Source organism: Balaenoptera ricei, chromosome 17 (genome assembly GCF_028023285.1).
Source record: "Balaenoptera ricei isolate mBalRic1 chromosome 17, mBalRic1.hap2, whole genome shotgun sequence".
Classification (NCBI taxonomy): domain Eukaryota; kingdom Metazoa; phylum Chordata; class Mammalia; order Artiodactyla; family Balaenopteridae; genus Balaenoptera; species Balaenoptera ricei.
In genome coordinates this window covers 18,780,295-18,794,219 of record NC_082655.1, presented here as the reverse complement: position 1 = coordinate 18,794,219, position 13,925 = coordinate 18,780,295, and the positions used below count along the sequence as shown (strand labels likewise).

At 36.5% G+C, this 13,925-nt stretch overlaps 1 protein-coding gene across 2 annotated transcripts in view; it reads left to right on the top strand.

Moving 5' to 3' along the window:
* Positions 1 to 11,247, top strand: part of MTBP (MDM2 binding protein) — a 67,317-nt gene extending 56,070 nt beyond the window's left edge. For both annotated transcript variants that reach the window (XM_059901511.1, XM_059901510.1), the window contains exons 18-22: positions 3,593 to 3,859; positions 5,800 to 6,049; positions 6,781 to 6,894; positions 9,946 to 10,011; positions 11,123 to 11,247. In XM_059901511.1, the coding sequence (XP_059757494.1) occupies positions 3,593 to 3,859; positions 5,800 to 6,049; positions 6,781 to 6,894; positions 9,946 to 10,011; positions 11,123 to 11,161 (736 nt within the window). In that variant the 3' untranslated portion in view covers positions 11,162 to 11,247. The remainder of the gene's footprint in view (positions 1 to 3,592; positions 3,860 to 5,799; positions 6,050 to 6,780; positions 6,895 to 9,945; positions 10,012 to 11,122) is intronic.
* Positions 11,248 to 13,925: the final 2,678 nt, after the last annotated feature.

Sequence of the window (13,925 nt, the reverse complement as noted above, 5' to 3'; positions counted from 1 at the left end):
ATCTACTTCAGAAAAGGATCTGGCAGGTTCTGATAAAACTGAACATACTCGACTCCCTGGCTCAGCATTTCTAATAGTCATTTTCCTAAGAGAAATGAAAACCTAACACCACAAAAAGACTGGTAAAAGAACCCACAGAACAGTTTTATTCATAATACCCGCAACCTGGAAATAGCCTTAGGTGTACATCAATGGGAGAATAGATAAATTAACTGGTATGTATATACAAAGCAGTACTACTCAATAATAACAGGGAACAACGTATGTATACATGCAACAACATTGAACTTCTGTCTGTCTGACTATGAAAAAAACAGTTGAAATAAGAATTTGAGGACTTTAAAAAGTGAAATTGCCTGCCCTTCTAAGCAAATAAACAAATTTAGCCGTGACTCCATTTTCCTTACTGTAAATTTAATCTGGGGCCATTGAGATCAAACTAAGAAAGTTGCAGGAGGTGAGCACAGTGAATCCAGAAATATGCTTTTTTTCAGGATTTGGGTTTATAGTGTGAGGGCCTATTCACGTTAAACGTAGATTATGTTTCTACTCGAAGCAAAGTTCAAGTGAAATTTCAAAGTAAATATGACACTGCAAAGAAGGTTCTCTCTTCTTACATTGCCGTGAGCCTTTGGAATCCTTGAGCTTTTCCTTTACTCAGACATAACTAATATTTGGAAGAAATATATAAACTGCTCAAGTACAAATCAATGTTTACTTAAGGCAAAATGAAATCTATCCACAGTTGACTTGTTTTTCACTTCTCTCTCCTATCCTGGAGTGTAAGATACCATTGCTTGTAAGATGCACCATTTTCTTTAACAACAAATTGAATTCCACTGTCAAACTGTGAGAGTCAGTTGGCCACACCAGCCTCTTGTTGCTTTGAACTTTCTTTCATGTATTCCAAGAGATTTGGCAGTTTTTCCGGCTTTCATCGGCATTCCTTGGTGTGTGCTAGGCAGTATCTTGCCTATTTTGTAGTTATAGGACAATGATAGCTTTATCTTCTGACAGGTATTTTTCTTTCTTTGGACACATAAAGCATTCGGTTATTGTTTTGCAAGAAAATGTGGAAGTGTACTCATTTATCCAACAGTGAATATTTACTTCACTGTTATCAAATACGCACCCTGCTACTCTGTTTCTGTTCCTTTCTTATTTACAAAGTCACTTTTTGTTTTGATGCCAAATCACAGTAAAATCACTCTGAAGACATTTTAAATGACAATTGAAGTCAATATGCACAGTGCACATAATTCAGCTGGAGGCATGACATTATGAACAGCTGTGATTAAGAGATGTTAAACTGGAAGGAAAAAATCTGCATCTTAGAATCAAAATCTTAGAGTAGAAAAAAAAGTGCATGTGGAGTCAAACTATGCATTATTTTTCTCTGAAAAATTTCCTGTAAGCCAATCAGGGATTACATTTCCTCTCGCCTAGAACTTTTCCTTAACATTCATGGTTCTTAGTTGTATTCTAGATTCTGTCAATCGCCCAGAATAGAAATAGGACTCATCAGTAATCCTTAGGGTTGGGGCTGATTTTTAATGAAATGTGTTTTATTAAACAACAGACTAGAGAAAGAATGTTAGAGAATTGAGAGACCTAGGTTCTAGTCACTCTTCTGCCACCAGTTAACAGTATAACTTAGGAGCTCAGTTTTCCCTCCTGTTAAATTAAACTGTTGGTTTATATCAGAGATTTTTCAGTCCTAGCTGCACTTCAGAATCACCTAGGTAGCTTTTTAAAAAAATGTCCAAGACTGAGTCCAACCCCAGACCAATTAAATCAGAAACTCGGCATCAGTATTTCATAAAAACTCTTTCAGATGATTCTAACGTTCAGCCGTGGGTTGACCCCTGAGTAAGATGACCCTTACACTTTACGTGAGAGATAGCATACTAAATTGGTTAAGGTCAGACTCTGAAGTCACCAACCTGGGTCTGAATCCTGGCTGCGCTACATATCATCAGTATACCATAAGATTTGCTGTGGTAGAAAATAAAACCACTGCTGCTGATGATGGTGGTGATGATAATAGCAGCAACATACATTGATTGACTGCTTTGCTTGCATGTTCCAGGCACTGTTTCTGAGTGCTCACGTGTACCCATTCACCATCCTCACCATAGCTCTTTGAGATAACTGCTATGAATCTCATCTTGCAGAAGAGGCAGCAGTAGCATAGATAACATTAAGTAGTTTGGCCATGTTCACACAGTGGTAGAGCTGGATTTAAACCCAGGGAGTCTGGCTCTCTAGTCTATACTCTTAGAAATCAAATATGTGTCACAAGGGAAAGAGAAAACCTCCGTCAGGCAATCAGGTTGGGGTAATGATACACTCCTTGAGTGTTGAACTAAAAGCTTATAGACCCAAAGTTCTGACTCTAAGGAACTTCTTAGAATTTTACAAGTAAAGAGGACAGATAACAGAAAAAGGTTTTAATGTTTAAAGTCCTATCATCATATATGTGAAACTGTTTCCTTGATGTAGAAGGGGAGAATGTGAAGGGTATTCCAAGGTCACACGTCTCATTGGTGATTTTCTTGATACGCTTATTTGTTGTACTTAACAACATGGGATTTCTTTTTTTTTTTTAAGCCTTATCAAAGCATTTATTTATTTATTATTTTTATTTATTTTTTGGCTGCGTTAGGTCTTAGTTGCGGCACGCGGGATCTCCATTGAGGCATGCGGGATCTTTCGTTGCAGCGCAGGCTCTTTGTTGCGGCACACGGGCTTCTCCCTAGTTGTTGCGTGCAGGCTCTAGGGTGCGTGGGCTCTGTCGTTTGCGACACGCGGGCTCTCTAGTTGAGGTGCGAGCTCCATAGTTGTGGCTCGCGGGCTTAGTTGCCCTGCAGCATGTGGGATCTTAGTTCCCTCACCAGGGATAGAACCCTCATCCCCTGCATTGTAAGGCGGATTCTTTACCACTGGCCCACCAGGGAAGTCCCTAAGATGGGATTTCTGTAAGTCCAGAAGCATTCACTGAGCAAACATCTCATTGATGTCTTAAATCAGATTTAGCTAGAAACCAAATGCACACACAGCCAGAGTGTTTGAAGGAGAATTTGTCAATCAGTCAATAAGGTGGAAATGAGTTTCAAAGGGAAATTTCAAAGTGTTCTGAGCTGTGTTTGGTGAGCCAGTTTAGAATGCCTTTATACCCTGTTAATCTTTGTGTTGAAAATAAACTTGTTCTTTCTAACAGAAGTCAGCATTTCACATCATTACATATCAGCCATGCTGAGGAATCAGAGGTTGGTAGAGATTTAAAAAGTATCAAAACAGCAACTGTATTATTTTGAAAATAAGCGAGAGGATTAACTTAATCTGTTGCCCAGAAGCAGTCAAAGAGGAATCAGATTGTACTTCAGATTTTTTTAATCTTTTGCCATGTCGTGTAGCAGGCTGGAAAAAACTGAACTTGTGAGGCAAGTTGGCCATTCACTCAACCTTCCAACAATTATTAGGAAGTTTAGTAAGAACTTTTTAAGAACATGTTTTGCTTTTCCCTAATTGGCAGGGAAAAGCCCATGGCTGCCGTGGAGTGTGTGATTTTAAAGATCTTTCTCTTGTTTAGATATTGCTTGGATGACCGAAAAGCATTAGAAAGAGACGGGGGATTTTCAGAACTTCAGTCTCGTCTTATTCGTTATGAAACTCAAACTACATGCACCAGAGAAAGTTTTCCAGTACCTACCGTACTGAGCCCTCTTCCGTCTCCAGCAGTTTTGTCAGAGCCTGGAAGTGTCCCTGATGGAGAGGTTTTACAAAGTGAACTCCGGACTGAAGTCTCCCGAGTCAAAAGGAGATCAAAAGATCTGAACTGCCTTTATCCCCCCAAAAGGTGGTATATTAAGTACATAAAGATCGTATCTTGACAGAAAGTATTTTAGTCCGAGGGTAATTGAATTAATCTTTCAGATTTTTAAGTTGCTTTCTGTGCAGATTTTAACGTAATTCGTTCATACCAGGAATTGTGTTTGTATTGTGAGCAGTTGATGATCATGCTTATAAGTTATACAAAGAAATGACTTGGAAAAAACACATTGTTTCTTGCTTTATATGCTAATATACAGCCCATCAGCACAATGGGTTGTAAAGTTTTTAAGCCATGGAACACTGGCGATCTTATCCACTAGATTGAGCAGCTGAGCTGGTCTGTTGAAGAGGATGTTTAGGGATGCAGTGTTTCTGTTAGCTCTCTTCTCACTGTTTCCCACCGACATTGGCCCCTTGAACAAGGGGTTTCATGAGGTACCATTTTTGATTGAACCTGGGCTATGGCAGTGAAAGCGAGGAGTCCTAACCACTGGACCACCAGGAAATTCCCATGAGGTACCGTTTTAAAACAACTTGTTTTATATAAAATATAGCTTTAAAGCCTACATAATAATATATTAAAAATGAGATCTTTCTAGCTACTCTGTTTGCTAGCTAAATAAAATATCCAAATACCTGAACAGAAATTAGAAGCTTATGAAATAAACACTCTAATTTCTATTGAATTTATATATCTTTAGAACCTTTGTCAAATTTAGGTCTTTGACACCTAAAACAAACCTTAAATTCTTATTATATGTAAACCTTTCAAAAAGTATCAAATATCTTAAAGTGAAACTTTCAAATCTTCTTTTAAACAGTGAAAATTATTAGAATACTTTTTCCCTGATGGGGAATAACTAAATTATTTTCATGAGGACTTTACAAGTTCATGGTACTTTTTACACGCGATAAAGCTAAAAAGCAAATCCATTAACATTTAGGATACTGTATTTTGTAATAATATTTTTTATTTCTGACTGTGACTGATAGATATGTGTTCCAGACAAGAAGGTACACTGTGGCCTCTAGGTTAACAGACTTGAAAAATATGAGACCCTTTCTTGTAACAGGAAATTTAAACATTTTCGAAAGATTGAAACAAGGGCTACTTTTATAGTTTTATTTCTGTTTGGTTTTTTTAATATAATTTTACATTTTTTTAAAATAACCCATTAACTTTAATTAATTAATTAATTTATTTATTTATTTTTGGCTGTGTTGGGTCTTCGTTTCTGTGCGACGGCTTTCTCCAGTTGCGGCAAATGGGGACCACTCTTCATCGCGGTGCGCGGGCCTCTCACTGTCGCGGCCTCTCTTGTTGCGGAGCACAGGCTCCAGACACGCAGGCTCAGCAGTTGTGGCTCACGGGCCCAGTTGCTCCGCGGCATGTGGGATCTTCCCGGACCAGGGCTCGAACCCGTGTCCCCTGCATTAGCAGGCAGATTCTCAGCCACTGCGCCACCAGGGAAGCCCCATATTTCTGTTTGTTTTAACGCTGTTATTTATTTTGCACAGGTAGTTGCATAGCTACAACAAGCATGATTATTATGGTTTCTTCATCAAAATTATCTTAATAGAAAAGTATAAGTGCTTGACAGATGAGTACTGGATCTATAAATAGCATTGCCTGGAGTGCCATCCCTGATTTATGTGAGAAATTGTAAAGTAACGGGGAGGGTGACAGTAATGTTGCTAGTTGCTTTTCCTATTAGCTTTTAATATTAGCTGAAATCCTAGAATGTTATTCATTGCCTTCCGTGTTCTAGTCACTCATTTGAAGAACTAAGGGAGCAACTGTATAATATGATGTTGACTGCTTATTTACGGCAGTAGTAGCAAGAAATTGTGTTTGCTTTTCTTGGGTTTATATGTCAATGGTTATGGTTGTAACAATTAAGACAGAAAATGGACTTCATTGTTGATTCACTTAATCTGCATTTTTATATTTTCCCCCCCCATTAGACTTGTGAAATCTGAAAGTTCAGATTCTCTTCTTTCTCAGAGAAGTGGCAGTACTAATCATCGTCATCATGCAGTGACATCCAGAAAGCCACAGGCAGAGAGATCATTATCTGTGACTTGTCCGTCTGTTCCAGTTCTTAGCAATGAAGCTCCCAAAGTCACGACAAATGCCAGTTCAGGTCAAAAAAGTGTGCATGAATCAAAAGCATCAAGGCCCACTAAGGAATCAAGATCACAGAAACACACACGGGTAAAGATTTATTTCCGGACTCCCTTAGTTCTGCAAGGGAAGAAATTTCTTTATTTGATTCGTTTTAAATGTTTGTCTAAAAATTTTATGAATGAAATGAAATGGTATCTGTAATTTACTTTAAAATAATTCAGGGGAGTTCCCTGGTGGCCTAGTGGTTAGGATTCTGGGCTTTCACTGCCTTGCCCGGATTCAATCCCTGGTCCGGGAACTGAGATCCTGCAAGCTGTGTGGTGTGGCCAAAAAAAATGGAGGAAAAAAAAAAAATTCAGTGCAAGAAGGATAATGGGAAAGTGGGCGGGGGGTATAAGTGAAACAGAAAGAGCCACAAATTGATCCTTCTTGAAACTGGTAGTAGATATATCGAGATGAGGATTTGTTACAAATATTCTCTTTACAATGTTTGAAATGTTCCATAATAAAAACTAAGTACACACCTATATATTCCTGCTGTGTGTACCTTTTACACTCAGATTTTGATTCAGAACTCAGGATATGAATTCCTCTCTTCAGATACTCTAGTCCTCTCTTCCTGACCGATAGCCTGTGACACATGTGATCGTGTCACTGTTTCAGATCTCCTTTCTTCTCGATGCTTTTGTCTTAATGAGCTTATCTATCTTTAGCATAGCTACATGGTTCTGTGATTCACAGAACTCAACTCTAAAGCTGAAATAATATGTGTGTGCCTTTTCCACAACATATTAGTCGTATACTATGTTCTGTTCAAGGTTTTGAAAGAAGTAGTTACTGAAACCCTGAAGAAACACAGGATTACTGAGGCTCACGAATGTTTCACGGCCTGCAGCCAACGTCTCTTTGAGATCTCGAAGTTCTATCTAAAGGTACAGTGTCTTCTCTACTGAGGGCAAAATCGAGGTCAAGTTCTAATGTTCCTATTTGACACAAGATAATATTGACTGAGTATTTTTTACACTGATAGCTTATTGCCAAATTTTTTTTAATGGAGGTAGAAAAATTGGAGTCAAAAATTTTGTATTTGATTTTAGTTCTCAGATATAGAAAACTACACCTTAACTGGTATCCTCAGTGTTTCCCTAGCAAACCTTTGACTTAAGTTGATAATAAGCTTCCACTTACTTTATTCAACTTATTCAAGTAATTTTAGTATATAGTGAAACTACCGGAGGGAGTATCAAAGCACCCAGCTTCTAATTTTGGATCCATTATCAGCTTGTTGTAAGACATTGGACAGATCGGCCATTCAGATGACAGTTTTGTAAAACTTAGATGGTGTTAGATTAGTTCCAGTTTTCAGAGTTTCTGACTTGAATCACAGTTTTATGTGGGTTCCTGATTAAAACTGCAGATGGACCGCATGCATTCGATTCCCTTCCCTTCTAAAATCTCTCAAGAAAGACAGTATTGAAAGTATAAAAACTAAGAGAAGAGGAAAGGAAAAATGTAGAAGTGTTTTCATACATTGTTGAACCAAAAAAAACACATGGAAGCGTGGTATAACAGAGTAGAAGGAGTGACAGTCTAAATGTCTGCCTGGGGACACCTGTGAGAGTCAAGCCAGTTTAACAGACACGGTCTCTGACCTGCTCAGGTCTTGGAGACACCAAGTATCACGGAAAGCAGGGGCAAGGTGCCGGGTGAAAAAAAAGAGGAGTTAAATAAAGATCTACAGGGTGAACTGGGGAGCCTTCAGTTTGCTCTGCACGCTTTTCCCCCACAATGTTAACTACAGATAAGTATATTATACATAGTTTTTCCCCGCCCCCGCCGCCCCACCCCTGCGACAATGCAGGAAATAGTCTCTGGAGAAAAAAGAATTGGAGGCCACGGTAAAAAGTCCAACTGGCCCCTTATTCCCCTACCTTGTAAAGCTACCAATGAACAAGCTCTGTACAGACAGAGCTTCCAGTAAGATTTTTATTATCTCATTTTAAAATATGACTGGACAGTGAAGAGTTAGCATACTTTTGAGGAAAGCTTCCAATACAGCAGATGCCAAAACATGAAGGAACAAAGGGAACTATGAAGGAGCAGAAAGCCAAAGAAAACTTCATAAAAAACTATATTGTCTCAGAGAGAAAGATAACTGGGTGCACAAAACCAGAATGGGATGCTGTTTCCAAAAACTACAGAACATGAAAGCTCCTTAAAATTAGAAATACGATAAAATCAGTATAATAGAAAGGCTGAACAGTTGAGATTAAGAAATTCACCAGAAATTAGTATTAATGACAAAATTCAGGATTAAAAACATTAAACACAGGATAAGAAAATGGGGGAATTAATCCAAAAGATCCAATATGCTAATAATAGGAGTTTCAAAAATAGAGACTAGAGGAGAGAAAACTGTCAAAAATGTAACAGAAAGTTTTCTAGACCTGAAGGATGCACTCCTGCTGGAAAGGGCACACAGCTTGTCCAGCCTAGTGGATGACAGTTCTACAAGCCACATCACTGTGGAATGTCACATCTCCTGGGACAGAGAGAATATTTCCTAAAAGCTTCCCAGAAGAGAAAGTAGTTTACATATAAAGAATCAATAAGAGTGGCATTGGATTTTTCTACAGTAACATTGTGTGCCAGAAGACGGTAGAACAGTATCTTCAAATTCTGAAGGAAAGTGATTTACCTAGTATTTTATACCTGGTCTAGAAGTCAGTCAGGTGTGAAGATTCAGTACAGATATTTTCAGTCATGGAAGGTCTGAAAAATTTTGTCATTCATGTACCCTTTTGACGAATCTGTGAGAAGATGAAATTCAATAGAACAAGGGACTGAATCAAGAAATAAAAGAAAAACTAACCTAGACTGGAGAAGATAAGTCCCAATGGGACCAGGCTGAGGGAGCAATTGGACCAAATTGGTGCAGGCTATGGGAGAAGGATCTCCAGTTTAAAAAAATACAATTAAGAAAACAAAAGCAAAAACGAAAAGCTGAAGTGAGAGATTATCCAGTATCCTTGAGTGTTTGAAGCACTTTGCTGTACATTTAATCAATGTTTTACAGCATTGTGGGGTGGCGGTAGGATTATACACATGGAAAACTAAGCAAACGTAGTTCAACTACAGGATAAACAGGATAAACAAAACAGATGAAAGAGAAATTATAACCGTTATACATTACTTAGCTCAGGATTGAACTATATTTGCTTAGGTATAAAATGCAAACATTGACTATTTACTAATCAAAAAATTGTGGTGCAGCTGTTACTGAGAGGAGGAGAAGGGAGGTGGGAGGATTCAGAGACCTGAATCCGGGATAACAGCAATCACTGTCTAGAACTGTTAAATCACGAAATAGCAGTATAAGCTTATTATTTAGAAACATGAAGGTATAAATAAGAGAAAGAGCTGAAAGAATTCAAAGTGACTCCGTCAATGGAACATAACTTGGAAGTACAGCAGAGGATTACTTTTTTTTTTTTTTAATACAATTGGATTTTAAAATTTTTATAATATAATTTGATATAGTCATTACTTTTTTACAAGTCAGAGATTTCAGTTTTATTTCCTATGTCATTCCCTCTTTGTGGTGGAATGAAATAGCCAAAAAGAAGAGAGAAAAAAAGTTATTTTATCTGAAAAATAAATATAAACTGTATATTCATTTCCTGAGTAATGAAGTTAATGTGGCTACTCATAGTTGAGGATGGGGCTTAGGTTTGGTCAGTGCCATTGAGTATTTGAGATTAGAGTGGCATGGATTTATGTATATATGGATGTATTTTGGTTAGAGTACTTTGACCTTTCAGGATGGAACTAAATTATAATGTTACTTTGATTTTTTTGTAGTATCTCCCTCTTCACATTGATACTTACAGAATGATTTAGGATCATCTCAAGTTTATTTAATAATGACTTGTTCTCTGTAATTTAATGTGCAGATTTAAACTGCTGTATTTTGTTATGTTTAGGATCTTAAAACTTCAAGGGGTCTATTTGAAGAAATGAAGAAAACAGCAAGCAACAATGTTGTACAGGTAAATAAATTATTCCCAAGAAACTACATTCAATTAAATTGCTATTTTATTGCAGGTTAGTAGCTATGATGCTGTAGTATATGCATTAAGAATTAGTGAGTGGTCTTTTCAACTTTGTCCCTATGACCACTCTTTAAAATAGTTAATAATAGACTTATGCAAGCAGAATCTTTAGTAGTATTTCAGAGATTTTTCTGTTAACAAAAGAGCTTCTAAACTGATGTTAAGAAAGAAACAGAAAAAAAAAAAATCCAAAGAGCTGGAAAAATTAATCCATTTCGATTAGCTATTTTCAAAGTTTAGTTTAATTTCTTTTTAGTGATGCTTTGAAAGTATATTTTCAAATAAAGGTGAGAAAATAGAATAGAACCTTCATTTTGTCCAGTGAGAACACTATTGTATTCTGCAGTGGAAGTTCAGCAAAAAGTGTTCTTCAGCAAGAAAATAAAATGTGGGGGTTTTTTTCCATTTAAAAATTCATGATCTAATGTGTAATATGTATACACATATGCAAAGAAACACATACAATTTAAAAAAATAATTTTAAAAGAGAATATCCTTGGGATCACTCACTGTTCAACCTGGGAAATAAAATATTGTGGGGACCTTGGAAACCCCCAAAGAATCCCTTCCCCACCATATCCCACTGCATCACCTCTGGAGGTAACCGCTATACTGATTTTTTGTGTCTGTGATAATCATTTCCTTAGGTTTTTTTTGATTGAAGTATAGTTGATGTATAATATTATGTAAGTTACAGGTGTACAACATAGTGATTCACAATTTTTAAAGGTTATACTCCATTTATAATTATTATAAAATCTTGGCTCTATTCCCTGTGTTGTACAATATATCCTTGTAGCTTATTTTATACATAATAATTTGTACTTCTTAATCTCATACTCCTATATTGCCCCTTCCCCTTTCCCTGTCCCCACTGGTAACCACTAGTAAAATGTATTTTCAAGATAATATATATTTTAAGATTTTGACAGGTTATTTCTTGCTTTAAATTTTCTACCATACTCTTTTGAAGTTTTAATAATATCTTTTTCTATCACTTGTGTTTCCAATAGAAATGTACCATAATCATATTATTTTCTCTCCCTAGGTGATTGAATGGGTATTAGAAAAGACAAGCAAGAAATAACACAGAATCATTCTTTTTGGATAATTATAAATTGGCAGAGCTATTATTTACTTTTTCCTTCCATAGTTTGAAAATTACAAACAAATTTCAAACTTTGTTCAAAGAATAGATTTACATCTCTAAAGAATTTCATAAATTCCTATATTTATATAGTTTTGAGGTTGCTCAGTTAATGTATTTTTAATTATATACTTATTTTATAGTTTTACTATATTTTAATTTTTGAAGTTAATATTTTTATATATGTTTACAAATTTTACTCTTGGTTATTTAATTATTCCAATAAATAGAAAAAGATATTTCTTTACTTCTTGGTAAATGTCTTTGTTGTTGGGCATATTTAAATTAATGAGTCTTAAGTAAGACATTGCCAGTGGTTTTTCTCATGTGTTCCAGTAGCATGATTTATTGGACGGCCCCTGATTTAGAAAATATTGGCAAGAAAATTCACACAGCTAGCCATGTTCCCTTACCCCTGCCCTAGAGCCACCACTGTTTTAGCTATTCATGTTTATTTGGGATCAAAAATGAAGAAAGAGCAAAACTTATGAAAATAAAACACAGTGAAAATGACTAAGTATAGACTCCCAGAAAAAAAAAATCTTTTCCCATGGCAGAAAATCTGGAAAATGTGGAAAATACAAAAAAGAGTGGAAAAAAATTCTAGCATTGTTTCTGTCTATAGGTAACCACTGTTAATATTTTTAAACATTATGTTTAAAATATTTTCAAAATTGGTGTCATACATGTGTGTGTTTGTGTATGTGTGTTTATATGTGTGATGTGTGTATATATGTATATTAATTTATAGCCTGCTTTTCACTTAACAATGTGATATAACTTGATGATATATGATATAAAATGATTTTTATATCATATATCATCATTTTAATAACTGCATGATACAAATGAACCACAATTTGTTAAATCAATCCCTCATTGTTGGACATATGAGTTCAATTTTTCCTCATTAAAAATAAAACTTTAATGAATATTCCTGGTACATCACTGATTATTCCTTAGTATAAGTTTTTCGGAGTGGAATTTGTGATTTTTGGTAAATTTTTCCAAATTGCCTTTCTGAGAGATCAGTTCGTACACCCACCAGCAGAGTCCCCGTTTCCTTTTCTGATGGCTGAAAATAGTGAGGGTGAACATTTTAAAAAATATGTTGGCCGCTTTTTCAGTCAATTTAATTGGTCAAAGAAATTAATTCCTAAATTTCTAGATGCCTTCCTGGAATTCCAAAGCTGATCTCCACATTATCCACGTCAGGGCCTAGACTCCCACAGGGTCAGAGGTTTGGGCTGCAGCCTCCCTTATTTGGGCTTCCGGAGAAGGCGAGTTACAAGCCTTCCCTATCCCTGCACGCTTTCCGTACTCGGATACTACTTTAACTTAACTTCCATGCTGTGCTCATACTTCATACCTTTTGTGAACTTCCCATAAAAAATATTTCAAAGTAAAAAGTGACAAGATATTTCCGATAAATTTGAAAGCAGGTACAAAGGAGAGATCTAAAAGGCCCAAAGACTTCAGGTCAATTTTTGGAATAGACTAAAAGTCATGGAAGAAAAGGCAGGCTGAACTGAGGTTCAGCTGTACATCCTTTGGGCTATGTTCCAGGAGAGGAGCCCTGCTGACCAGTTGTTCAGTCTATATATACGATAAGTATGAGGGGGACCTTGAAAAGCATGTGGGAGGGAGAATATAGGCTGCGCTTAGATATCAGCTGTTCTGAGGAGTTATTTCCCAGTGCTGGGAATAATGCCTAAAGCGCCCACTCTTTATAAGGACTCTTTTTTGGAGAAAGAGGGAGCCACAGGGCTGGACTAGCTCAGCTCCGTTATATAGTGATGGTACATTTGGCAAAATTGTTGCCTACATAACCTGGAAACGAGAATTTGTACCAAATGAACTCATGGATCTAGTTAAGGTTATTTCCAGACCATTTATACATTAGTCTTTGTGCACTTCTGTAATATATCTGTAGGACAAATTCCCATAAGTCAAAAGGTACATGTATTTGTAAATTTTCATAGATATTGCAAAATTGCCCTCCAAATTATTGCCAAATGTATACCTACTAATGGGTGTATAAATGCCTGTTTTCCCATCACTTCCCACCACTAAGTATTGTGGAAGCTTTAATCTTGGCCAAGTGGTTCCTTAAAGATAAAAACGAGGAAGTTTAAATATCCTATTTAAAGCCATTTTCAGATCATTTTATATTACCTAGGAGCCCCCAGCCTTGATTTGTCTTTTATACAGGACACTCACATGGAAAAGAGATTGGACTTTCAGTGTTTTCTAGAGTAGAACAGGGTGATGACTAAAATTGACACAGACGTTAAGTTTTGGCTCTACGAGTGTAAGAACTTTCTAACAACTCTAGCCATCCGGCAAGGGGATGGCCGGCCTCAGGAGATAAGGAGCCCTCTCCCCATAGCTGAAAATTTTCAATTTCAGGTGGAATGAACAAGTGCAAGGGATGTTCAGGAAAAGATTCCTGAATTTAGTGGCATATGCTACAAGGTCAATGTTTCTCAAAACGTAGTACTTGGATTATAGTGTATGTGGTGGTGGTACAGATTTTTCCAAAAATTATAATTGGTGTACATTCGTTTTTATATGTATACACCATGTTGCTATATTACTAGCAAATTCCATATCCTAAAATATCAATACTAAGGTAGTATTGCTAAAATTATAGGTAAACTTTGAGCAATAATGTGCTTGATGACCTCTAATGTCTCTTCAAAAC